Source organism: Mirounga angustirostris, unplaced genomic scaffold (genome assembly GCF_029215605.1).
Source record: "Mirounga angustirostris isolate CCGP_5_RB_7025 unplaced genomic scaffold, mMirAng1.0.hap1 SCAF_4, whole genome shotgun sequence".
Classification (NCBI taxonomy): Eukaryota; Metazoa; Chordata; class Mammalia; order Carnivora; family Phocidae; genus Mirounga; species Mirounga angustirostris.
Window position 1 is genome coordinate 16,091,777 of NW_026991712.1, and position 25,772 is coordinate 16,117,548.

At 44.7% G+C, this 25,772-nt stretch overlaps 4 protein-coding genes across 20 annotated transcripts in view; 2 read left to right on the plus strand and 2 right to left on the minus strand.

The window, feature by feature from the left end:
• MTSS1 (MTSS I-BAR domain containing 1) overlaps nt 1-3,611 on the plus strand; it is a 161,647-nt gene extending 158,036 nt beyond the window's left edge. For all 9 annotated transcript variants that reach the window (XM_064587893.1, XM_064587898.1, XM_045895902.3 and 6 more), the window contains one exon: nt 668-3,611. In XM_064587893.1, coding sequence (XP_064443963.1) covers nt 668-1,368 — 701 coding nt within the window. In that variant the 3' untranslated portion in view covers nt 1,369-3,611. The remainder of the gene's footprint in view (nt 1-667) is intronic.
• A 762-nt stretch (nt 3,612-4,373) lies between these two features.
• On the minus strand, nt 4,374-11,684 carry NDUFB9 (NADH:ubiquinone oxidoreductase subunit B9). 2 transcript variants are annotated; one of them, XM_064587906.1, is made up of 4 exons: nt 11,551-11,684; nt 8,516-8,708; nt 7,769-7,882; nt 4,374-4,604 (listed from the first exon to the last, which is right to left on the minus strand). In XM_064587906.1, exons 2-4 carry the CDS (start codon nt 8,678-8,680, stop codon nt 4,473-4,475), a joined length of 411 nt encoding a protein of 136 aa, XP_064443976.1. In that variant the 5' UTR covers nt 8,681-8,708; nt 11,551-11,684; the 3' UTR covers nt 4,374-4,472. The 2 variants fall into 2 exon arrangements, with proteins under 2 accessions (XP_064443976.1, XP_045751879.1); XM_045895923.3 differs by lacking the exon at nt 11,551-11,684 and adding an exon at nt 11,240-11,397.
• The window catches only part of TATDN1 (TatD DNase domain containing 1), a 42,810-nt gene continuing 28,442 nt past the window's right edge, over nt 11,405-25,772 (plus strand). For 2 of the 7 annotated variants that reach the window (XR_010410517.1, XM_045895915.2), the window contains exons 1-3: nt 11,405-11,496; nt 21,526-21,591; nt 23,695-23,744. Coding sequence is in view for 1 of the 7 variants with exons in the window: in XM_045895915.2 (XP_045751871.1) it covers nt 11,475-11,496; nt 21,526-21,591; nt 23,695-23,744 (138 nt within the window). In the remaining 6 variants the exon portion in view is untranslated. Of the gene's footprint in view, nt 11,497-21,524; nt 21,592-23,694; nt 23,745-25,772 lie in introns of those variants that run through there. The other 5 variants (XM_064587901.1, XM_064587902.1, XM_064587903.1 and 2 more) reach the window with 4 other exon arrangements.
• The window catches only part of RNF139 (ring finger protein 139), a 45,106-nt gene continuing 43,568 nt past the window's right edge, over nt 24,235-25,772 (minus strand). Inside the window, exon 3 of one of the 2 annotated variants that reach the window (XM_045895913.3) lies at nt 24,235-24,807. In XM_045895913.3, coding sequence (XP_045751869.1) covers nt 24,795-24,807 — 13 coding nt within the window. In that variant the 3' untranslated portion in view covers nt 24,235-24,794. The remainder of the gene's footprint in view (nt 24,808-25,772) is intronic. The other variant, XM_045895912.3, reaches the window with a different exon arrangement.

Genomic DNA, 25,772 nt, shown 5'->3' on the forward strand with positions numbered 1-25,772 from the left:
CCCGAGTGCAGCCCGTCGCTCCAAGCTCCTGAGACTGCGTGGGCCCCCGCAGGGCCGTTTTGCTGTCCCGGGGAGCAGCGGGCGGTGCGTGGGGTCCTCCGGGGCGCGCTGCTGGCCGTCCCGCAGTGCCGCGGCGGGTGCTGCGGCGGCTCAGAAGCCCGCTCTGCGCCCACCGCCCTCGGGAGCCCGGGTGCCGAGACGAAGCGCGCACGCCTCGGGCTGCGGCCGGACTGCGCGCGTGGTTTCGGGGGCTCGGCGCCCGGGGCTCCGCTCTCTCTCCTGCCTTTGCCCGACGCGTGCCTCGGGCGGCGGTGGTAGTGCGGCTGAGGCTGGATCCTCGCGTCCGCCTCGGGACCGGCGGGGGTGTGGCGTTCCTCGCCTCTTCCCGCCCGCCCCCTTACTCCGCCGGGAGACGCTGGGGGGCAGCGAGCCCGCTCTGGGCGTCCGCTGCCGTCCTGGGGCCCAGGGTTAGAGCGGGGAACCGAAGACCCCTGCGGGGACTGCTCGGACGTCGAGGGCTTCTCAGGATGGTGCAGAGACTGGGGGAGGCTGGGGATGAGGTGACGGGTAAAGCATCTTGCCTCTTGTGCCTTTTGTTCCTCCGACACCAAAGAACCGAATAGCAGAGCTGCTGCCGCGGAGAGTCCTAATCAAATCTTATCATCAGTTTCAGATTATGATTATTTCTCTGTAAGTGGCGACCAGGAGGCAGATCAGCAGGAGTTTGACAAATCCTCCACCATCCCGAGAAACAGCGACATCAGCCAGTCCTACCGACGGATGTTCCAGGCCAAGCGCCCAGCCTCAACGGCTGGCCTCCCCACCACCCTCGGACCGGCTATGGTCACCCCGGGGGTTGCAACCATCCGACGGACCCCTTCCACCAAGCCTTCTGTCCGCCGGGGGACCATCGGAGCCGGCCCCATCCCCATCAAGACCCCCGTGATCCCGGTCAAGACCCCAACCGTCCCAGACCTCCCCGGGGTGTTGCCCGCGCCCCCGGACGGGCCAGAGGAGAGGGGTGAGCACAGCCCCGAGTCGCCGGCTGTGGGCGAGGGCCCCCAGGCTGTCACCAGCATGCCCACCTCCATGTGGAGCGGCCAAGCCTCCGTCAACCCTCCTCTCCCAGGCCCGAAGCCAAGTATCCCCGAGGAGCACAGACAGGCGATTCCAGAGAGCGAGGCCGAAGACCAGGAGAGGGATCCCCCAAGTGCCACTGCTTCCCCAGGCCAGATCCCGGAGAGCGACGCTGCAGAGCTGAGCCCAAGAGATACTCCGCAAGGGGAAGACATGCTGAACGCCATCCGAAGGGGCGTGAAACTGAAGAAGACCACGACCAACGACCGCTCAGCCCCTCGCTTCTCGTAGGCGCGCTAGGCTCCCAAGAAACGCTGCCAGTGGGGGAAGGAACTGTTTAATTCATAAAACCTAATTTGTCTCGATCCATTCCAATCTATAATCAGACAAAAGATTTTGTAGGCAACTCAGAATACAGCTCTTTTGAAAGTACTCGACACCTTTAGATAAGAATTAAAAGCAACATATGTAACTGACATAACTTTGATCTTTTAATTTGTAAATATTGACCGTTTTCTTTCTGCACATTCTAATCTTAGTTTCCCTTTTGATTTTTCTGAAGGTGCCAAATTCCATTTAACTTTTTTACAAGTCTTTGTAAAATTTTAAATGCATAATGGGTTGGGGGGGTGGTCGGGGCAAGGGGAAACACAAAGTAGTTAATTTCAGAAAAAAAGATAACTCTACTTATTAGCCTTTTCTTTTCTCTCTCCTTTTTTTCCTGCAAGCTTTTGTAGATGCATTGTAGTAGTCTGGCTTAGAAGCAAATTCAAGTTATTTTAATGTACAAACAAAATGGATCAAGGGTTAAAATCTTCATTTACATGTAGTATGTTCTGGCTGAGAAAAGCAGGAGTAACAAATGATGAGCAATATTCGGAGTGAAGTAAATCCGGAAATGGTAGACTCTGTTGGGATTGGGGGGGAGGGCCGTGGGAGGGGCACACAGTCAACATAGCCGATCCTGTTAACATTTAAGAGTAGCCTCGTAGGTTGAATTTCTAGTAGCTTCATGGTAAATGCATCCGAATAAGCCATACTGGATTGCAGTGTTTGTTTCTGTAGGGTGTTTAAGGACTTCCTTTGTCCCACGATTCCTCTTGACTGCACACAGCACCCACCTCCAGTCCCGTGCATGCTGCCGCCACCGGGTAGACCCAGAGCTCCCCCCCCGCCCCCCTTCAGTTACTCGTCTCTCGTACCCACGTTCATTGAATCCAAATACATCCAAAAAGGGTAAGGCAGTTTTAAAAATGTGAAAACATTTAAAAATGATAGCAGGGAATTCTTAGATATAGCCAATGCCTTTTACTTAACCGTGCCCAGCAGGCTGGGCGCGTTGAAAAGCCCAAATATTTTGAACAAACTCGAGCGGATTTAACAAGGGTAACCAGCTTGGAATCTAGCAACTTGCCAATGTGTTTACCGACCTGGGGGCTTGTTTTTCTTCTCTTCTTTTAAATAAGTGGCAGTTAATTGGCATCATACCAAACATTGAAGAGCGGAGGATTTATTTATTGTCACTGGGAATCTGACCACTATACTGTCCCTTCTTCTTCTTTTTTTTTTGGTATTCTAGGTAATGTTTTTTGGAATGGATTTATGTCTTTTTTAAGTGAAAGTTAAATTTGTTCTAATGCCCATTCCCTAAAGCCAACAGAGATTTGTAGATTTAAAGGGATCTTGTTTGGAGAAGACATGTTCAAAAGGACCAAGCAAGCCCCTTAGCACTCGGGTCAGTTTCTCTTGAAGAAACCGGAGCTTGGTGGGTCCCGCAGACCCTGCAGGTTTCTGTTGGCTCTAATCTTCAGTTATATAATCTTCTGCTTTAATACCTAACTGCACTGGATGTGAGAGTAACGCACCTGTATAGTCACTGTTCTAGATATTAACATTTAACACTGCTGTGATTGCTCAAGGGCATTTTATGTTATGGCTTTAAAGCAAAGGCATGATTATTAGAAACTATTTAAGCTTTTTTTCTTTGAAGAACAAGCTCCTTCTTCAGAATATAAGCAACAGTAGTGCCTGTGGTTTAGCCCACCAATCTTGATGACTACAAGTAGCTGATGCATTGTGCATATGATGCTTGAGATGGTTTTTGCAAAAGCAGAAATCACTGCAAGGTAATGACAATAGATAAAAGTGGTATTTTAAACCTTGGAAATAAATGGATGTAACTGTACCTTGGTACAGCTTTTCACTTGTTTAGTTTTTAAACGCTAGTATAATCTGAATAAATTTAATATAAAATGTTGCCAAATTCAATGTAGAAAGAATGTGACGACACACCTTGGGTAGTTCTGTTTGTGTTTTTGCATATTGTAAAAGCAGGGTCACAGCTAAAAATAAAGAAATCGTTTCTAAAGGTAAATTATTGTGGTTTAGTTGCTAGTTTGTACTGAGAGTTGACCTCTCCCCGTGCAGTTTTTTGTTCTAAACTTGTATAAATAACAGTTGTGTAATGTGTCTCCCTTCTACCTTGTAACAATTGCTTCAGCCTACATTATAAATAAAGAACCACTAGAAAAAGTCCTGGATGTCAAGACTTATTAAAATTCAGTTCCAAGTCTTCATCAACTGTTAGGAGACGCACGCAGACTCCAACTGGGCTTACTTAGGAAACCAGAGAACATTACCTCTGGGATGGCCCTGGGCCCTAAGAACACTAGCAGCCTCCACTCATGAACTGTTTGAACATAATTCCAGTGAGTTATCACCAACTGAAAGCCAATGGGTTTGGTTGATGATGGTTTTAAAAATGGCTCTACCTTTAAAAGACACTGCTTCCAACACTTAGAGTTCTGCTGTCCCCTTACCTGGGAGTCCACAGACCACCCAAGCTACAGTAGAGAGGCAGAGCCGGAAAACCGTCCCGGGGAAGCTTCACCCCAGCCCCCAAACCTCCGCTCCCGAGCAAAGCCCGTGAACTCCAGGCTGATTCGTTGAGTATGTGCTGCTTAGAGTTAACCTTTTAATCACACTAAAATGTCATTCCTGGCACCTTTACAAAACCAAAATGTTTTCTCAAGTCCTCAGGATTTGCATACCTTCTCTTGACTTTGTATTCATCCCAGTCACTAAGCCTTCAAATAGGGTTTGTTCAACTAAAATCCTCAAGAGTAAATCTTGTATCTGGTTCTGCTATTTTCCCTGATAACACGTGCTAGCAATAGGACTTCCTGGGGCAGAGGACACTTGGCCACACTTCCCATACTTCTCTGTGCAAGTGGGAAGAGACAACGGGGGCACACGCGCTTGGCGTCATGCAGACCCCCGGAAGAACGCAGCAGTCGTACCGTATTGAGTTACTTTTATTAGGGCAAGTGTGTCTATGTGCTGTAAATTATTTCACTTGCGAGCGCGACTGGCTGGTGGGGTGTCTCCCTCTCCCGCTACATGGGCCGCTCCCGGGGCCTGGTCACAATGTGCCACCACAGTGGGGGCAGATCACCTTCCTTCCGGGCCGGGGGCAAAGCTTCAGTGCTGGGACCACCAACTGGGGTTTCCTCCTGTAGCTGCTTAACCTGGAAAGGGGGAAGGGAAGAACCATCAGAGTCGCGCTGACTGGAAAACCTGCCGCGGTGGTTTTTATATATACCTGCATTATGTTTATACCCACAGTTTAACTCAGAGAAACAATTCTGCTTAAGGGTTTTCCCATTCTTAAAACAGCAAAACTGAGAAATCCTCCCACCCCATCTCTTACGATGCAAAACTGACCATTACCAGTCCCATTCCCTTTGTTATGGTCCCCAACCTGTACCCCCTAAAAAATATTTTTATGTCTCAGCTACGTGCCCTCCAAAAGCACCATTAGGAAACCTTAATTCATATATATTAGAGATGTTCATTTTAAAGCCTCCCCCCAATAGCAACCAGGACAAGAGATACCATGAAATCACATGTGAAAATGCGCTCTGTTCTGCCTGATCCTGCCCACCCACCCCAAGTTCAGTGATCTCCAAGACTATCACTGTCCCCATAGAAGAGGACATGTAAGGGACCCCTCCCCAGATAATGGTTTTCTAAAGCTTCCTCCAGAAAACTCAATTCTAGATCGTGGGTGACCTGAGTCTCCAGCGTATGTGCTGTTTAATAACAGTGAGACGAACTAGGTAAAGAAGGTTTTTGTGGAGAAGAAGACGTTATCTGGCACCAACTGAAGAGCAAACCTGCTGCTCTCCATGAATAAACACACCTCCTGTTTACAAATGAGGAGACACTTCTTAGCAAGCACTGCCCTCCTTGGTCACAATGACTCCTCTCACTCCACCTTGGCCAACAACTTCTGCAGTCAACATCCTGGACCTTATCACCAGAACCCATATAACTTTCAAATTATATATAACTTAAAAGAACATATAAGTCATGAATCAGGGGCGCCTGGGTGGCTCTGTCGGTGAACTGTCTGACTCTTGGTTTTGGCCCAGGTCACGATCTCAGGGTCCTGGGATCAAGCCCCACATTGGGCTCTGCCCTGAGCAGCGAGTCCGCTCAAGGATTCTCTCCCTCTGCCCACCCCCCCAGCTCGAGTGCGTGCTCTCTAAATCTTAAAAGACAATTGTGGATCAAATATCCCACTAACCACAGAAGCCCTCTCCAGCTCATGTGCTTAAATATCCCCTTGAGAATGCTTTTTGAAACGCAGAAATTGCCAGTTCACAGATCCTCTGACCCAATTTGTCCTTCTCTGCATCAGCCTCCTGACTCCGTGCCTGCTTTAGCCGCTTCCATCCCATCATGGCAATCACTCCCTTTTGAGTAACCTCTGGTCTCTCGACACTCTCCACTGGACACACCACACCATCCACCTTCCAGACTGCACCCAGACAGCTGGTGTTGCTAGAAAGAAAAAAATGCTGCAACAAACCAACGTCACAACACATTAATTAGTCCCAACTTCAAATGGGCCTTCACCACTACCTGGCAATCCTATTATTATTCCCAGTGATCTCATCCTCTGCCATGACTCCCACATCTTCTCCACATTCTCCAAAACAGGCTGCGCCCACTTCATGCCTTTTTCCTCTTTGCTAAAACAGAGAAGCTGTCACATAGAACTCTCATTTTCCCATCGTCAAAACTTCTAGCCCGGATGTATGTACGTGCACCGTCTGTACAGTTCTAGTGGAGGAAGAACCCGTTCTCCTTTCAGAGGCCCTCACACATGCTTGGGATCCCGTCGCTCTTCTCCAAAGCTTTCCCCGTTGACCTCTTCCACCTTGCTTCAACATTGTCCATTTCTCCCTCGCCCCGAACCTTCTCTCAGCACACATGCATCATTTCTTATCTTAAAAAGAAAATAATGCCTTGGCCTCCAGTTACTGTTCCAGCGAAACTTCTCAAGAACTCCCCCCCCCCCCCACTGTCTTCTCTCTCTTACCTCCTGCTCACTCTTACTGGTGTGATTAAACCCTCCAGAAAAGGCTCTCCAAGGTCACGAATGCCCTTCCTATAGCCACAGTCCGTGGACATTATTTCCGGCCCTCACTCTATTCCACCTTTTATCAACTTTCAGCAAAAATGACCAACCCTGACTGGCTGTTCCTGAAACACTTTCTCTTGGCTTGGACTCGCTGTCACCCCTCTCCCCTTGCTGGGTGCTTTGCTGCCTCCTTTCCTCACCTCCACAAGTGGGAGCGCCTGTGACTTTTCTGCTCTCTCTCCTCTCTCATAAGGATCTCCTTCATTTCCGCGGCTTTTAAAACAATGGATAACTCACAAATTTGTTTCGAGCTCAAATCTCTCCTTTGAGTTCCAGGTTCCTACACCCAAAGTCGCCTATTGACATCTCACTTGGTGTCTCACAGCATTCTCAAATTTAACAAATTTAAAACCAAACACTTACTTGTCCCCCTGACACCTGTTTTGTTTTTTTTATTTATTTATTTGAGGGGGGGGGGAAGAGAGGGAACATGCAGGGGCAGGGGCAGAGAGGCAGACTCCCCAGAGTGTGAAGCCGGACATGGGGCTCCATCTCACAACCCTGAGATCACGACCTGAGCAGAAATTGCGAGTCAGATGTTTAACCGACTGGTGCCCGTTTTTTCCTCTTCTTCATCTCAATAAACCATCACCAGACTCCAGGTGTTAACATGGATCTCATTCTCGATTGCTCCCTGTCCCTCATGCACCCCCCACATCCAGTCAGCCTTCATATCCCGCCAAATGATACCCTGAATCGATTTCTTTCCCTATTCACTGCATCCCCCCTACCCCCATGCTGGTTGCCATAATCTTCTGACCAAACTGCAACAACCCCAAATTGGTCTCTCCACTTCTCCTCTTGCCCTCTCCAATATACTCTTCACACTAAAGTTGAGCTTTTAAAAATGTAAATCAGACACCACGAATGAAAAATGTCCAAGATGCTGGTGGAGAGGAAAGTTCAGGGACAGGAGGGTACAGGAAGATGGTCAGGCAGAGGACTGAGGAGAAGGAGGGGAGAAGCAAAATCAAAGAGCAGAAAACCCAAAGAGACCAGCGACACCCTGTCACCCGTTTGCAAGAAGGCTGTAAAGGTTACGTTTACCACATTTAGAAACGCAAGTATATCTGAGAGGCAAGGGGCCGCAGTAACTGTCATAACTGGATCCTGGACTTCTGCACCTGGGGAACAGAACCTGAGCCCCTTCCAGGCGTGGACCATGTGGGCCAAACCGTGAGGCGAAAGGCAGGGAAGACTCACCTCCCGCTCCCAGCTTTCCATCCGCAGCTTCTTCCACTGCTCTCTCTTGGCAAAGTAATCAGGATACATCGCCTTCTCGGAGGGATGCCAGTCATCTAAGCACCACTCGGGCACCTGTCAGGAGGGGAAATCACCGCGTCAGCCCATAGGAGGTGTGGGCGTGCCACCTGCAGGGCCTGCTCAGGAGGCAGAAGGCAAAAATGACGGTGTATTTTTATAACCACTGCAAGCATCAGACGTCTCAGGTGCTGCACAACGACCAACGGAGGGTGAGCTGACCCCGACACAAAGAACATCTCAGAGTCAAAGAGCCAAGGGCTGAGAAACCTCAAGGTCAGTTCAAAGACAGCTGGCACCAATCCTCTCTGATCTGCATTCTCTAATTACGCAGAGCAGCTTGACGCGGTGCGGGACTGTTACCTGTAATTGCTCCAAAATACCAAGCACCAATCCGAATTGGTTAACTTTAAGATCCCAAAATGAGTTATATACCAAGTAATTTAGCGCATTGCTTTGCCAAAAAGATACTGCAAGACCTTGGAGCTGAATTCAGAAAGACAAGGCAACAAGAATGTCACCTGGGACAGAGAAAATGGACACCTGCAAATAGAAAAGTATTTACCACTGGCAGGAAAGAAATTTGCCTAGCTGCCCCTAACGGGGCAAGCGGATTTGGGGCTGAGGTTTGGGACGGGAGAAAAAAGGTCTGCCTCTCCGAAGGCAGTCACCACTGCAGTGCTCGCCTACCTTGTAACACTCATATCTCTCATAGGAGGTCCCTCCTGGAGACTCAGGGAAGATGTATGGCTGAGGATGCTGATTGTGCCAGAATTCTTCCTCCGCCGCCCTCAGCAGTTGGGTGGCCTTCACCATGTCCTTCTCATTCTTATGTTCTTCAAACCGGGCTCTCATCAAACAAGCGAAGTACCGGTATTTGTCCCTTTAACCAAAATGGTTTTGGAGATTAGAAAGGTTATCTACTCAGCTGAGCAGGATTACTGTCTGACAAGAGGCTGCACTTCTACTAACATCTTCTGAATGTGTAGCGTAACTACCTGGAGGCACCCCAGACCCTGCCAATGAAGCAGCCACATCATTATGACTGCCTCCGCGGCAGCTCCCCACACGGCGGCAGCAGCAAAAAAAAATACTGTATTAAACACAACCTAACCACTTTCCCCCCTCTCGCCTCCAAAAAAGGAATGCTGATTCAAACACACACACAAAAAGATAATTTGCAAGAGAGAAAAACTACAGCCTCTGTCGGATCATTCAACACTCATTGAATGACAACTTACTGAGATACCTCCTACCTTGTGCTAGGCACTGTGCTAAATTCTGGAGATACAAAGGTGAGTAGGAAGGGAGGTGTTACACAGTGGAAACAGTATTGCTTGAATCAATCACACAGATCTGGGTTTGAGTCCTAATTCTGACACTAACTGCACGACTGTAGGCAAGTTAAGGTCAGGTTCTAGAAGAAACGGAAGGCAGAGATCATTTGGCTTCGACAATAATCCAAGCCACAGATGAGAAGGGCCTGAAGCAGGCACCTGTGATGGTAGGAGACAGGAGAGAAACATTTACATTACAGAATTATGAGAGTGTCTGCTAAAATCAGATCGTTTCAGACTAAATCTTAGCTTACTAGCTGTGTAATCTGGGTAAATTAATGTCTTTAGGCCAGGGGTTCCTCCTCTACAAAAGTGTTAGTAACAGTATCTAGATCTTAAAAGTATCCTAAAGATTTGAGGAGTTAAAACATATCAACAACACACTTCAGACAGATGCCTCCTACCTCCTCTGCTCAATGTCAGTTACAATATTATTACACTGTGGAGAGAATTTACAAAAATCAGTGTCCAAATATACACTGCATACAAGCACGTGTGTCACTGGCCTCGGAATAAGTAGGGAGTACGTAAGAACGATTCTAAGACTTAAAGCTGAGTGACTGTATTACTAATCAATGCTATTAGCTGAGACAGGGAATTTAGGAAGAAAATCAAAATGAGGTAGAGTTTGGTTTTAAGGCATTAAGACAAGTTGAGTTTCAGAGAACTGTAGGTTATCTAACAAATAAATGGAAAACAGCTCTAGAGACAAGTGAGCCTAGGTGGTAACTCAAGTCCCAGCATTAGATGAGGCTGCCCAAAGCATATACACCACCACCAAGGACCTGGGATGGAACCATGGAGAACAAACAGCACGGAGGACAAATGGATGAAGAAAAGTCCTGGGAGAGGACGTCAGCGAGACTTAAAAACCACTGAGTCAGTGTTATCATAGGAGATGCTTTCATCTTCTCCTCCAGGACTATGGATTTTAATATTCCCAGATGCAGTTCAGTGTTACCTGAATTCTTGACAGCTCAACTTCCTTCATATTTATAAGAGTGATAATTCTCTTGTTTACATGTCCATCTTCCCCATTAATCCGTGAGCTGCTACAGCTGAGAAAGAGGACTTACTAGTTTTTGTTTATTCAGTAGCCAGCATAGAACCTGAGTTGCAAATTTTGTCAGATGAATGAATAAGGAAAAATCAGGGAAGAAACTAACAATGTTACAATGAACCTGGCCATCTTTCTGTCTAGCAAAGTAGGTCAATGACTTTCCAATAATCACAAATATGCAATGTGGGCTTTAAGGATACCCTCCACAACTTTTCCAGACCTACTTAGTTTCCCATCGTTTAGAGGTTTCTCCCAGAAGCCCTTCTCCTGGGACTAGGCTTTAGGATTCCTATGAGGCAGTGGAGGCCCAGCATCCACACACATGCACTGCCTCCAGGTAACGAAAATCCATGTTTTAAGACTCTGTCCTAAGACTACTCTCAGATGGAGAGAAGAAAGAGAACGACGTGGCTGGTAAAGAATTATGTGGACGTGAAAATAGTGGAAAGGGCTGAAGCTAAAAAGAGGAAAGTTGATTGGAGAAGTGGGGGACTGGTGATGCTTTGAGGTTAGCACCTGAGTTTTAATCCTGGCCCGGCCACTCACCAGCTGTAGGGCCTTGGCAAGTTACTCTCCATGCCTATTTTCTTACTTGTAAATTAAGGCTAAATAATCCCTAACTCCTGAAGTTGTTATGAGGACTACAGAAAACAATGCACATATTCCTGCTAATATTAGCAACAAGAAGGTCAAGAAGAAAGCTCTTCTACATTGAGCGCTGGACGCACAATAAGCTAGAGTTTTAGGAACTTTCCTTTATTTCATTTAATCGTCAGGCAACCCTCTGCGCTGGTCCTGCGTCGCTCTTCCTGAACAGAAAACTGAGGCCTGGGCCAGATAAACAACTCTTCAAGGTCCCGCCGCTAGAAGCGACGAAGCGTGGATTTGAACCCGGGTCTATGGCCGCCTTCCCACTTCGTCCCCCATGACCTTGAGTCGCTCGGTCCCCCAAGGCCTCTCAGCCTCTGTGAGGATCCCCGGGGTCACCCCCCCGCGCCCCGGCTCTCCCTCTCCCACCTGTGGACGCAATACGACTCCAGGTGGCGCAGCGCCCGCTTATAAAGCCGCAACACCTTCTGCTGGTGGGTCAGGTAGGGACCCGGCCCGCAGAACGCCATGACGACCCGCTTCCTCCAGCGGCCGCGGGGGCTGCCGGGAAGCCGGAGACCGGGCCTAGGGGCGGGGCAGCCGGAAGGGCGGGGGCGACGGCGACTACTTCCGCTTCCGCCGGGGAGGAGCCGGCGCTGCTAACATGAGTCGCTTCAAGTTTGTGGGTAAGCGTCTTCTCGGTTCTTGGGCTTTTCAGACCACCCCCGGGCGTCGCTTACCGCGGCCAGGGGCCCAGGACTTGAGCTCTCCGGCTTTCTGAAGGTCGAGAGGACACTCAGTGGAAGAGGGCGCGGGGAGGCTTCTGGGTGTCGTTAATTTTCTGCTTCTCGGCCTGGGTGCTGGTATCACACATCTGTGAAAATTAACGAGCTGTACGATGATGTGTGCTCTTTTCAACATATGTGTTGTATTCAGTAAAAAGAAAAAAAGGAAGCAAAAGTAGGCCAAAAAGAGGCCCCTCACTGTATTCCCCTCCATCCCATGTGCACCTCCCGCCCCTTCCCCTTTCGGTGTCGGACCCGTTCACTCACTAATTCGTGCGTTCATAGCACAGTTAGCGCTCTTGGGGGGCCAGGCACCGGCTAGGGAACACAGGGCGCAGAGACCCGGTCCCTGATCTGCTGGCATCACCATCTGGTGCAGAAACTGGAGGACACAAATAGTGGGGAGAAAAACAAGTTCAATTACTTGGCAAGAACAGTAATCTGTTCACCATCAGTAGAACAAGACGGGGGAAGATGCGACAGGAACCAAAGGGGTAAGAGTATTTACTACCAGGCACATGGGAAAAGCTGGAGAGTTAGGATTGGAAGGATAACTTGGGACTCAGAGGTCTGGCTGAGTTTACTTTTACGGTGTGTAGAGTGGAGCTTCGCTGAAGGCTTTCAACCTTTCTTCAAATGAATCATGGAATGCCAGTTATGTACCAGGAACCTGGGGCTGTGCGTTACAACAGTTAGTAAAGCTGGGTGTGATCTTGTCTTTGTGGCGTTTCCAGCTCCTTGAAGGTGGGAAAGGGCAATGACCACATCTCTGCTTTAATAAGGCAATCCTGTTAGTTACTGTAAGTTCTATGGGGGAGGGGGAGAGATGGGGAAACATTTCCGAGCTTGAACTAGGGCAGTGGAAAAAGGAGAGAGAAATAGAAGAGATGTACATATGCAGCATTTGGCAGGTGTTCATGGGAGTAAGGGAGAGTGAACAGTCAGAGATGACTCAGAGTTGGGATAAATACCTAAATATGAAATGGAAGCATGATTAGTTTGGCAATGGGTAGGAGATGTAGTGAGATCCATGTGGATTAGGTTAAGTTTGAGAGTCTTATAGGACATCCAGCTGGAAACATTTACTGGGCAATTGGAAATGTAGTCTTAGATCTGAGTTATTTTAAGCGATATTTTTTCCAAAGACTTTGTGCTAACTTTTTGGAACTATGAAAGATTCGAGTGGTGCAGTTATTTTTCAGACTAGAGAGAGATGTACAGTCAAAGCAAGGGCAGGGGAGAGTGTTTTCAGTGCCACAAAAGAAGTTTAAAAATGCTGTGGGAGAGCCAGGGGTGGGGCTGGGGTGTAGTCCTCAGTAGTCGTAGACATTTTCCAGGTGTGGTGTCTGTCTGCCTCTCTACTCCAATCTGTGATATAGTTAGTGGGGGAGATGGGCTAAGGGCCATGAAACATTCCACAAGGAAAAGACAACTTATTGTGATATAAAACTAAATCCCTGCCTCCAGTCATGTCTCCTTAAACGCATCATACATACAGCCTTCAGTGTGGTCTGTGTAAAAATCAACTACAGTTTTCTTCTGCTTCAATTCCTTCAGTTACTGTCCTCAGGATAGTTGAAGTACCTTGACACAGCATACAAAACCGATGCGTGTTCTGGTCCTGCCCTCTGTTCCAGCCTCATCCCTTTTATCTTTGACAAACACTTGGACATGCTGTTTCTTGCCTTGGACAAGGTTTTAGAGTGGCAGTTCCGGACCATAATGTCACTTTTGCCTCTAATATCCCACTGACTACCTTCTTGCTTAGTTGAGTTTTACTTGCAAGAGCAGACTTCATAACTCTACCCTTTGACACATTATTTTATAATTAAATATTTATGTGTCTCTCTTTCCCACTAGACCACACTCTTAAGGCAAATACTCCGTAGTGTTTGTTTCCCAGGGACTTAGTACAGTGATGGTCAATGGAAGTATGAATGAATGGGTAAAACAATATACGTAGTTTTAGTACCAGGGTGGTAAGAAAATTGATAAAGGAATTTGAACCTTTCGGTAAGATAAGTTCGGAAAGACTTCCTGAAGAGGGTGCGTTTATTTTGAATACATTTTTTTTTCCTACTCTCCTGAGATAGCCAGTTTAAACTTTTTAAGTATATCCTTCCCTAGTTGTTTAATAGATCTATGTGTAGAAAGAAGCATATTCCAGGGGTGGTAGGGGTGGCAACAGTGATGTGTAACTAACTCTTGATGCATTTACATTTCTTTGGATGTTTTGGGTTTATCTTTGAAATAATATAGTGCCCTTTTTAAATTAAGATATTTTACCCCCTAAATCTTCTGAAGTAAAATTGAAACTCCATGAAATCTCGAAGTGTTACATACTCTGTGGAACACCCTTAATTTTGTTTGTTTTTTTGGTGATTGATTTATTTTAGAGCCCGAGAGCATGCATGCTCAAGTGGGGGGAGGGGCAAAGGGAGAGGGAGAGAGAATCCTCAAGCAGACTCCCTGCTGAGTGCAGAGCCCCAAGTGGGGCTCGATCCCAGGACCCTGAGATCATGACCTGAGCCCAAACCAAGAGTTGGAAGCTTAACTGACTGAGCCACCAGGTGCCCCGGAACACCCCTAGTTTGAGAAGCACGACTTTAGATGATTACTAGTCTAGCAGTCCCCGCCCCCCTCCATGGGCCAATGAGAGAGCAGCTGACAGTAATTAGTAGCATAACTATCCCTTCGGGCCATCCAGCTTTTAGGTACCTAGGATTAATCTGTAGTTGTCTTTTCAACAGGATTCTGATCCTGCCCTGTGGCCCTAGAAGCAAGCCAGTTGGGGTTTTTGGCCACCTTTTTTGTATAAATTCCATTTCTCTAGGGATTGGATCGTATTTCCTATTTGTCTTTGATTCCCTAAGCAACCTAGTTATTCATTCCTTTTAAAGTATCTACTGTGAAAGTATTTACCGAGTCTCTACTGTGTGCCATCCAGTGTGCTAAATGCTAGGAAGCGGTGGTGGGGTCAGAAACTAGGTCACAGTCTCATGGTGGAGACAGCCTCATGAATGCACTAAGGGCTTTACCACAGTTACAGACATGAGGGCACTGAAGAAAGGGAGCATGGTTCTCTGGGTATTTGGTGAGGAACAAAACAGTCCGGCAGGTCAGAAAAGTTTCCTTGAGGAAGTTACACTTGGACTGAGCTCTGAAAAATTGAGTTCAGTAGGCCAAGAAAGGCAGAAGGTTCCAAACAGAACAGCCTGTGCAAACATCCTGTGGCAAGAGGGTACGTGGTACTTTTGAGGAACTGAAAAAATGACCAGTGGGTCTGGAACAGAGAGAAATGGGGAAGGGGCTGAGAGGGTGGGAGGATGGTATAGAATGAGCTAAAGAGATTAGCAGAGCCAAGGTCCTACCATGTTAGGACCTTGATTTTCATCCTCATAGAGAGAAGTCCAGTTAAGAGTGTCATGATCTGATTTATGAATGAAAGAAACCAGGGGCGCCTGGGTGGCTCAGTTGGTTAAGCGACTGCCTTCGGCTCAGGTCATGATCCCAGGGTCCTGGGATCGAGTCCCACATCGGGCTCCCGGCTCAGCAGGAAGCCTGCTTCTCCCTCTCCCACTCCCCCTGCTTGTGTTCCTTCTCTCGCTGTCTCTGTCAAATAAATAAATAAAATCTTTAAAAAAAAAAAAAAAAGAAACCATGGGTCGGGTGGAGAACAGAACAGAAGGGGAGTCAAAGTGGCGTTCGGGCTGGAGTTGGCTGACTGGAGTGTTATGGTAGGGGGGAGACGGAAAGAAGTGCACAGGTTTGATAGACTGGGAGATAAAATCCACCTACTTGGTAAGTACACCTTGAGAGAGAAGCTGATGTTATAGATTGCCTTAGTCCATTTGGGCTGTTAGAAGAGAATATTGCAGATTGAGTGACTTATAAATAAGAAATGTATTTCTCGCAGTTCTGGAGGCTGGGAAGTCCACAGTCAGGGCGCTAGCATGTTTGCGTTCTGGTGAGGACCCTCTTCCTGGTTTCTAGCTGCTGCCTTCTCATTGTGTCCTCATGTGATGGAACGGGCAAGGGGTCTCTCTGGAGCCTCTTTTGTAAGGTGGTCGTGTCCAAAACAGTATCCAATCCAGATATTTGGATGCCTTTAAGTTTTGTATCTAGCACAGAGGTTGGCCAACTTTTCCCTTAAGGGCCATATAGTATATATTTTTTATTTTGTGGACCATATGATCACTGTCGCAAATACTCTGATCTTGTCACTCAAAAGCAGGCATGGACACTGTATAAACAGATGGGTGTGGCTGTGTTCCAGTAAAACTTTTTGGACACCGAAACTTGAGTTTCTTATAATTTTTAGGTTTCACAAAATCCTATTATTCTTTTGATTCCTCCCCCCACTCCCCCAGCTATTTAAAAATGTAAAACCATTTTTAGCTCAGGGGCAAAGAAAGATAGGGGTTGGTCTGCCAGCAACAGCTTGCCAACCCCTTGAGCTAGCACATTTCTTTCCTCGTGGCACTGTCTCGGAGAAGCACTTGGCTGGTGGCCCCACGGAAGTCTGTCTTTTGAATTTGTCTGATTGCTGTGTGCTGGTGTTTCGCTTGTCCTCTAATTTCCTGTATTTCCTGTAAAGTTGAAGTTCTATCTGAAGGCTAAGCAAATCCGAAGCAATTTTAAACACCCTGTTTACTGTCCATTTGTATCCCTAGATCATAGGTGACAGTGATAGGACGTGTTTCACTGAGCCCAGTGAGGCATCAGTTTGGAGATGTGGTTTTGTTTTGGTTGCAAGCAGTTTTCCACTCTTGTTTTGAGAAATCTCAATACCAGAAGTAGTTTTTAACAGTAAAGCAGTTACTGCTTTTAAAGCCAGCCAGTTAAAAAAGATTAATGGAAAAGAAACATCACTGATCCTTACAAGATGACGACGTGCCATTAAATGTATGACTCCCTCAATTTCCCCCATCAGCGGTAGTCATTTTCTACATTGTCTTTCTTCCTATCATGCTCTCACCCCATCTGTCTTAGTTTTTCAAGCTATTTCAAGCTAGAAATTGGTTCTCATATACTATTTGTTCACTTTTTTTGAGTTTGTTGACAACACATCCTTGTGATAGGAACTTTTTTTTTTAAGATTTTATTTGAACACTACATCAAAAACTAATGATGTAATGTATGGTGATTAACACAACATAATAAAATAAAATTAAAAAATATATAAAAAAATTTTATTTGAGCGAGCCCTCTTGAGCTGGCAGAGGGGCAGAGGGGGAGAGAGAGGGAAAGAGAGAATCTTAAGCCGACTTTGCACTGAGCACAGAACCCGACATGGGGCTCGATCTCACCACCCTGAGATCATGACCTGAGCCAAAACCAAGAGTCAGATGCTTAACTGACTGAGCCACCCAGGTGCCCCTGTGATAGCAACTTTTTAATTGAAAAGATAGTATCTCTTATACTAAATTAGGGCATTCTGAACAATTTAAATAAGTAGGATTTTGAGTGGCTTTATTTTCGTAGTTGCATCATGAATTAGGTATAAAAAGATGGGCTCACTTTGGCTATTGAATAATGAATTGAGAGTGTTAACCACCGGAGGTGGTATGGCAGGGTAGCTAATGTTGACTAAAATTCCATGTGTTACTGGCATGTTACAGAATGTATACTGTGCTCAGCAATAATAGTAAGTACATTTTATAAGGCTTTTAATTTGCAAAATGCTTTCACATTCATTTTCCAGTTTGAGCCACATTTCATCCCTGGAAGGAGAAATGTTATGCCCTATTAGTGGGGAAACTGAGGCCCAGAAGGCCCACTGATTTGCCCAACATCATTGTTTATTTGTCGAATTCAAAATCTGACTTCTGAGCCCATTCTTTTTCCATAACTGCAGTTCCTCCATTTCATTGGATTTCTTGGTACTTGCTCACAAATTTACACTTTCTGGTGATCGAGTTGAACTTTTCTTTGACCCCCTCCATACTGACCTCTTAATTATCTTAACCACCCTGCAGGGGTTTGCCGGTGGGTAGGTAGATGGGGAGTGGGAGGCCCAGAGGTCAGCCAGTATAAGGGACGAGAAGTTCTTAGAGAACCTAAGTGACTGCGTCAAGGAAAAGAATGTATTTGCCCTGTAGAGGAGGAAAAGCTTCCTCCTACCCTGTTAGGTTCTGTGGCTGGTTGAAGAATTAAACTGACATAAGACATTAACAGGAGAAAAGCATAGACATTTTTTTGTGTATCTGGGAGTCTTCAGAAGGAAAATGAAGCCCCAAAGAAGCCATTAGGCCAAAAAGCATAAGGGGCAATGTGATAAAAGGGCTTAAACTGTCTGAGTTGTGGGACCATGACGAGGATATGTATGGGGAAACTAATGGGAGATGATGAGGGTTATTTGGGTCTGTTTGTACAGATTCATTTTGACTTTGACTCCCAGACTGGTGATAACAGTATTACAGTGATAACAATATTCTTCTGTTCTTGATATAGAGAGGGGATCTCTCTCATGGGAAATTTTATGACCTCCTTTTCATTACAAAGCAGGGAGACCAGAGAGCCTTGCCTACATCTGCTCTTTCTCCAGTGCATTCAGCTCAAAATAACTGGGATGCCAAAGTGGCATATTTTGGGGTGGTATGTTCTGACCCCCTTCACCAAACCTGACTAAGCATTCTATTCAAGGTAGAAAACAGCTCTAATAACTGGCTAAGGAATACACTTCAAGCAAACCATATGTCAGAAAGAAAAGCGCCAAGGGCTGTAAGTCAGGAGAGATTTCTTGCAGCAGAGGGAAGAAATTGGTGGCTGAGCCAGGGTAGGATATCCTAAAGCCCAAGGCTCACCTGGGTCCAAAGCTGAATACAGATTTTTGAACTACACTGCGACTTAGGGCCTGAAAGACTGACCCACAACTAGAAGTGGGTTCTAAGAGGTAGTGTATCACCTTGAATTGGCTTCAACCATATCTGCCTCAGCATAAAGTGCTGAAGAACAATTTAGCATCCAGTCCAGTGAGGCAAGTTGAGACAAGGACATGGGAAGGCTTCAGAAACTGAGCCCCCAAGTTAATCTTCAATTTGCCTTTTTAAAATTATTTTTTAAAGATTTTATTTGTTTTAGAGAGTGAGTGCAAGCCGGGGCTGGGCAGTGGGGAGGGAGAGGGACAGGGACAAGCGGACTCTGTAATGAGTGTAGAGCCTGATGAGGGGCTGATCTCAGGCCCAAGACCATGACCTGAGCCAAAATCAAGAGTTGGACACCTGGGGTACCTGGGTGGCTCAGTCAGTTAAGCGTCTGCCTTCAGCTCAGGTCATGATCTCGGGGTCCTAAGATTGAGGCCCAAGTCGGGCTCCCTGCTCAGCGGCAGTCTGCTTCTCCCTCTCCCTCTGCCCCTCCTTCTGCTCATGCACGCTCACTTGCTCTCTCTCTCTCTTAAATATATAAATAAAATCTTTAAAAAGTTGGATGCTTAACTGACTGAGCCACCCAGGCACCCCTCCGTTGCTTTTAAAATAAGTATCATAAAGTTTACTTGGTAAATTTGCTTGCTTTTGTTTCCTTTGTTTTTCACTTTGTTTTCTAGTAAAAAGATTGCTTTGGAAAAATACTAATCTCTTTGCTGCACAAAGGGGAAATGAGTAGAAGAAATACAGACCAAGTCTGTGCTCCTAACCATCGTCCATGGTGGGTGATTGTAGATGGAGCTCTCTGAAGGATTCTTCGAGGCAGAAAAGCCTCTCCTGTCTTCCCTGGGCTCCCTTTCTCAGTCTGTCCTCTGCCCTATCTAGTTTCCTTTCCTTAATTAAAAAAAAAAAAAAAAATTGATGCTGAATTCTTGTGATCTGGGCCATTCCATTGAACCCCTATATTGTATTTACTGTGGTTAGTGTTTGTGTGTTAATAATCCTTTAAAGGGTACCGGTATGAATTCATCTCCTGCCCTCTATTGACATATATACTGTTGCTGAAATATCTTTCAAGTTTTCTGCATTGTGCCCTTCTTTTGTTTTTCCAAATGTCTGGACTACTCTCTCCAGCATCCCTTAGATCGTCCAAACTCCCATCCATCACCTCAAGTCTGTCTTCATGTGGAAGCAGCACAACTTACTCAGGGCCAGAAATCAGGGTGAGAACATTACCAAGAGGAAGCTGAAAGTAAGCAGAAATAATGTAAGGGTTTGTAGGAAGGCAAGTGCCCCCAACCATCATGAACTTGGAGATTCTCCTGGTGCTAAATGCTAAAGGGTGTGTATTTTAAATAAGGAAGGTATTATTATTTTTTAAAAAGATTTTGAGAGCGAGCAAGAGCACAAGTGGGGGGAGAGGCGGAGGGAGCGGGAGAAACAGACGCCCCGCTGAGCAGGGAGCCCAATGCGGGGCTCGATCCCAGGACCCTGGGATCTCGCCTGGAGCCGATGGCAGACGCCCAACTGGCTGAGCCTCCCAGGTGCCCCATAAGGAAGGTATTATTAATTGCCCATGGCCAGTACAGTCTGACTTCACATCCTGTTATTCCCCTTGTACTCTGCAGCAGGATTTATCAAGAATGGCCCTTGATGTTGGCGGTCAGATAATCCCTTCTTGCGGGAAGTTATCCTGTTCATTATAAGATATTTAGCAGCATCCATGGCCTCAAGCCTGGATGCCAGTAACTCCCCTCAGTTGCGCCAACTAGAAATGAACATGGACATTGCTAAATGCTGTCCAAGGGGGGAGGTTAGGAGAGAGGGGCTGCAGAATTGCGCTCCACTGAGGACCACTGCTGTGTAGGCACAATGAATTTCTTTCTTCTCGTCTTCCAGATACTGTCGGTGCCTGCACGCGTCCATGTTGTAGAATGCCCTTTCCTTTTGTCATCTTGTAAGCTTTAGCTTTGTTCAAGATCCAGCTCTGCTGGGAGGCTTTTCTCGTCATGTTTGCTAAAACTGTTAATGCCCCCTTTGTGCTCCCAAGCACATAGTAATTATAGACTTAGCATGTATAGAGCTCCTACTATGGGGCAACCATTATGTTAGGTTTTAGGAATATAGCAATAAAGAAAAACATTCTTGCCTTGTGTTGCTTAGTCTAACATATTATATCACCAAGTATATTTGTAGTTCCCATAGAGACCATGAATTCCTGGAGGGCAGAGACCAAGTGTTGGGTCTTACTCCCTTCTGTATCCCCTAACTCCTTACATAGTAAGGACACAGGCTTGGTCTTCATAGTATTTGGTGAATAAAGAAATAATTTATTCTGCTCTCTGCATCTCTCCTTACATTAACCCAGTTCAGGTTCTCCTCATTGTAAATATGAGCTCTTGTCTGTTTCCAAATGAGATCTGCGGACTCCATTTGCCCCCTTCAAATCCTACCTTCTGCAAAGACGCCAGAATGAGATGTCCAGAAGACAAACCTTAACGCCTCTGCTTAAAAGCCATCTGTGCTTCTGATTGCATCTGGTGTTTTAAAGACAGACCAATGTCTGTAACATAGCTGAGTCTGGACTTTTCTGGCCACTCACTTCCCTACATTTCTCTCCAGCCGAACAGCCTGTACCTCGCCACAGTCACTGCTCTTCCACACCCCAGACGCACCGCTCCCGCTTCCGCTCTCTGCAATTTTCCCCTCGTCCTCTGGGTAACTCTAACTTACCCTTTAAGATTCAGTTCAGGGATCCATTCTTTCTGGAAACTTCTGGGCCATCTACCAGACTAGGTTGGGTGTTCCTCATCTGTGTCCCACAGTGTCAGTGTCTACTTTAGAATTATTTCTTAACTGTTGATGTATCTGCCTTTCCAATTCTGCAGTGAGTTTCTTGCGAGCTAGAATTCTTACTCCTCTTTGTGTCCCAGGTGTCTAGCACAGTAACTGACAAGTGGTCAGTTGTAGACTTTGAGTGAATGAAAAATTTCATAACAGGAACTTCTATTTAACATAGAAGTTTAAAATAGAAGCTCTTAATAATTATTTTTGCTTTCCACAGATATTGGTATCAACTTGACAGATCCTATGTTCAGAGGAATTTATAGGGGAGTTCAGAAGCATCAAGGTAAATGTTTCTTTTATTAAGATAGTTTCTCTAGGGGCACCTGGGTGGCTCAGTGTTAAGCGTCTGCCTTCGGCTCGGGTCATGATCCCAGGGTCCTGGGATCGAGCCCCGCATCGGGCTCCCTGCTCCGCGGGAAGCCTGCTTCTCCCTCCCCCACTCCCCCTGCTTGTGTTCCCTCTCTCGCTGTATCTCTGTCAATAAATAAAATCTTAAAAAAAAAAAAAAAAGTTTCTCTATGAAGACAAGTTTTCTGCCTCAAGGAGATCATGAGAAGCATAACCCACTTTACAATTGAAATATTAAAAGGATTTATTATGCATCTTGGATGCATATAGTTTAAAACTGTAAACCAAGTGAAATATACATACGCTACATGGGTAAATCACAACCATGAGCATTTATAAAGCACCTGTAATAACAGTGTTACCAAGGCCTCCTTCTCTGAGGAAGTTTATAATTTCGAATATAGAAATGCATAAAAGCCAAACAATGGTTGATGTTTAATTAGTCTTTTAAGCAATTGAACATGAGGGCACATAATTTAAAAATCACATGCAGTTGAACATCAAAATCACATTCAGTTGAACATCACTGTAATACCTAGTCTTTTGGAAATGTTTTCACCTGGGTGACAAAGTGGTAATGTGGTTAAGGAGTGGGCGCGCTGCTCTCCAGCTTCCCTGTCTTGCCTTCCCCCCTTTCTTCCAAGTCCTGCTAGAGCCCAGATCCCTGCGGTGTAGGTGGGAATACACAGTAGTTTCTCAAAGATTGATGGAAAGCTTAGCCAAAAGCAAAATGGCTTCTATTTATCATATCAAGATCATTCGTGTATTTTGTCATCTGAGGTGAGGAAGCAGGAAATGATGGTGACAACACGTTTTTGAAAGGAGAATTTCTCCAATAAACTGGTTTATGAATATTGCCTTAGAAAATTACTGTATTTGTTATGTAAATGCAAACAGGAAAATTTGGGTTTGTGGTCTGGGTGAAGAGGAATTACACATTTCTTTCAACAATTAAGTTAGAGCCAATTTCACTTGTGCTTCTAGGTGATACTAAGTGAAAGCTTCTCTAAATACTGGGAATGTGACATGCCACTTGAAAGAAGAAAGTTAAATATTAGCTTTCATAAGCCTTACCTCAAAACTTACCTTTTCTACTGCATTTAGAAGTTTTGATAATGTCTTTGTTTTATAAGATGTTAGGTACTGCAGATGATTGAATAAATTATATTCTGATTGTCTTGCTGTTGTAGCACTTCCTAGATTTCATGCTTTGTGACCCTTACGTGTGTGTGTGTGAAATAAGCTTTATTATCATCAATATCAGTAGCACTCTGGTTTATAATATTTAGTGAAACTAGTTGTTAGAAGTTCACTAAATTGATAGTTTTTGTCTAAAATTTTATTGCTACTCTAGAAATGAATTCTAACTAAATTTCCTGTGATAATTAAATATGAAATTAATAAGTGGGTTTTTATGATAGAATTGTTTGATTTTGCTGTTCCATTTACCTCAGGCCTCTTAAAGCTTAGCTTTCTATTGATCTCCCCAGAAAAGGTTGTTACTTAACAAGAAACTTTGGGGGAAGAGCAAAGAACTGTCAGAGAAAATAAAAATTATCCTTCCTCTGTGGGAATGGGAATTATAGAAATACAGCATTAACTGCAATTTACAAAGAGATGTTTTATCATGTTTTGGGAGGCATTACAGATACATTTTGAAAAGCCCTAGTAAAAATAACAATTTTAATGATTGTTTCATTTTTATTTAAAAAAATACAGTACCAACAAGTTTCAAACTTAAGGCAAGTAATTTAAATTGTAGTGAGCAAATTCACGTTTTGTTGGAACCCCCTGATTTTTGTCACTTTTCTCCCTTTTGGTCAACAGAATAAAATATAATTAAATGGATAACTAGTCATCTAGTTTGCCTCATATGGATTTCTTTTTTTTTTTCCCTCGGGTGATTGCTGATTATTATAAGTACTCATCAAACTATTGATTTGGTAAATATAATTGTTTCTATGTATTTTTCTTTCAAGAAGGGATAAGTGAAATTTTTTATAACAAGTTTTCTTAATGTGGGGTTTGCTTTTTACAGATGACTTACAAGATGTAATAGAGAGAGCTGTCCGGATTGGTGTTAAAAAGGTAAATTTTTGTTAAGTTTTCTTAAAAATTAAATTTTGGTTAAGATACTGTAGAATAGAAGAGAAAGAGCTAATGCCACACTTGGCATTTTGGGATATGTATTGTCAACAAGTAATATTAGCAAGTAAATGAAGTAAAATACCAAACTTAAGTGAAACAGACCTCATGCTTGGATAGTTCTTTATGTGAGCAGAAATGTGGTAAATGGCAAAGTCTCTTTGAAAAAAAATTTTTACAACCTATCTGAATTACCAGGCTTCTCAAGATGCAACTCTTAAAAATAAATTTTGTAACATAACTTAGCATTTGTTAGAATTCAGTGGTCTTTTGTTAGAATTCATTGGTCATCAGAAAGACTTGTATCTGTGTATGGATATACCTTTTCAAATAACTGAGAAAACACTTTAATTTTTATAGTACTAATTTGATTATCAGGAAAATTCTGCTTTTTAGAGAGTTCTAAGCAAATGAACAGTAGCTCTGTGTCAAATTCTTTGAATAGATACTTCTTTTTAATTAGTATTTTTAAAAAATATCAAGGTAACCCACATATGCACACATAAAGTTAAGTTTCCCAGTGTGGTGTCCAGAGACTTGGTAGCTGCGGCTTCTGGTTGAATTACTTCCGTTGTAAGAGAGGACCCTGCTGGCTCCTGAGATCCGCAGTCCCAGCTCTACACTGTAGAGTCACTGCTCACAAGTAATAAGAAAGGATAAAAGTTACAGCATTCACTTCTCATTATGCAGTCATTCTCTGCTTGGTAAATCACTTTATAAAATGCTTTTCTGCAGACTCTGAAATACCAAGCTCCTAAATTTTCATGTGTCAGCTGTGAGTAGTTTAATCTAACATTTGGAAGCGTACACACACCGATGTAAGAATGACAGAAATGGAATTTACTCAGTCGTGGTTCCTAGTTGGAATCTAACTTAGTGTCTTGCAGTTAAGTTGTAGTGATGAAAAGCACAGTTATGGCCTCACACCGCTGGGTTCCAGCCCCAGCTTCATTCTTCAAAGCTTCGTAACATGGGCGCTTCTCTCTCTAGGCTTCAGTTTTCACATCTGTAATTCGAGAATGATAATAATGCCTAATTAAGGGAGTTGTTGTGAGAGTTAAATAAAGCTGGAGTGGAAAGCACTTGGTATTGTACCTGCGTAAACACCCTTTATTCTATCAGGTTTCTGGTGGAAGGCACCATGATCCTGATATCATTGTGACCTGCGAGAGGAAATTACGTTCTCTGGTCTTGTCCTTGCTTTTTCATCTATTTGGGAAAGTTATAATAGATAAAAGAGAGACTTGAATAGAAACTATTTTACAGAATAGAAATACTAGATCTGGGCACCTGGTCTTGTATTAAAGAATTAGGTAGTGTTAGTAAACAGTCAAGTTCTCCGAATATTTTTGTTAAGATATTATACCCTGTGTTTTACAAGCAGTTGAGGATTTAATAATGGCTGTGCGTTCCCTGAATTAGGTTCTCAGTGCCTATTATATTAGAAGTTTAGGTTGCTATATGAAAACATCTGTTCATCATTTGCACTTCCTCCTGTGTTTTGTGTGTTTTCTCTTTAGGCGCGTGCCTAGAAGGAATTCTTGATTTTGGCTCAGTGAGGCGCTTGGAGTGAGATGCTTAAAAAAATCTACATCAGTGTGCTTAGTAAGTCCCTTCTTTAGAAGGGCACACACTTCAGCACTGCCTCAGTAGCCGGTCCCTTTAATACAGTCGTTCTGACCGCCGGTGGACCCTGAGGGCGCCTCTTTAGAAATGTGCTTTCTGCCAGGAGCCATGCATTTCCTTACAAAGAATTCAAAATGCCTTAATCCAGTGATGGTCAAACTATTGGTCTCAAAACCCATTCACGTTCTTCAATATTCCTGAAGACCCCAAAGAGCTTTTCTTTATGTGGGTTTTATTTGCTAATATTGGACATTAGAACTAAGAAGAATGTAAAATATCTATTAACAGTAAACCATTATATAACATAGGTAGCATATTTTTATGAAAAATAAGTATTTTCCAAAC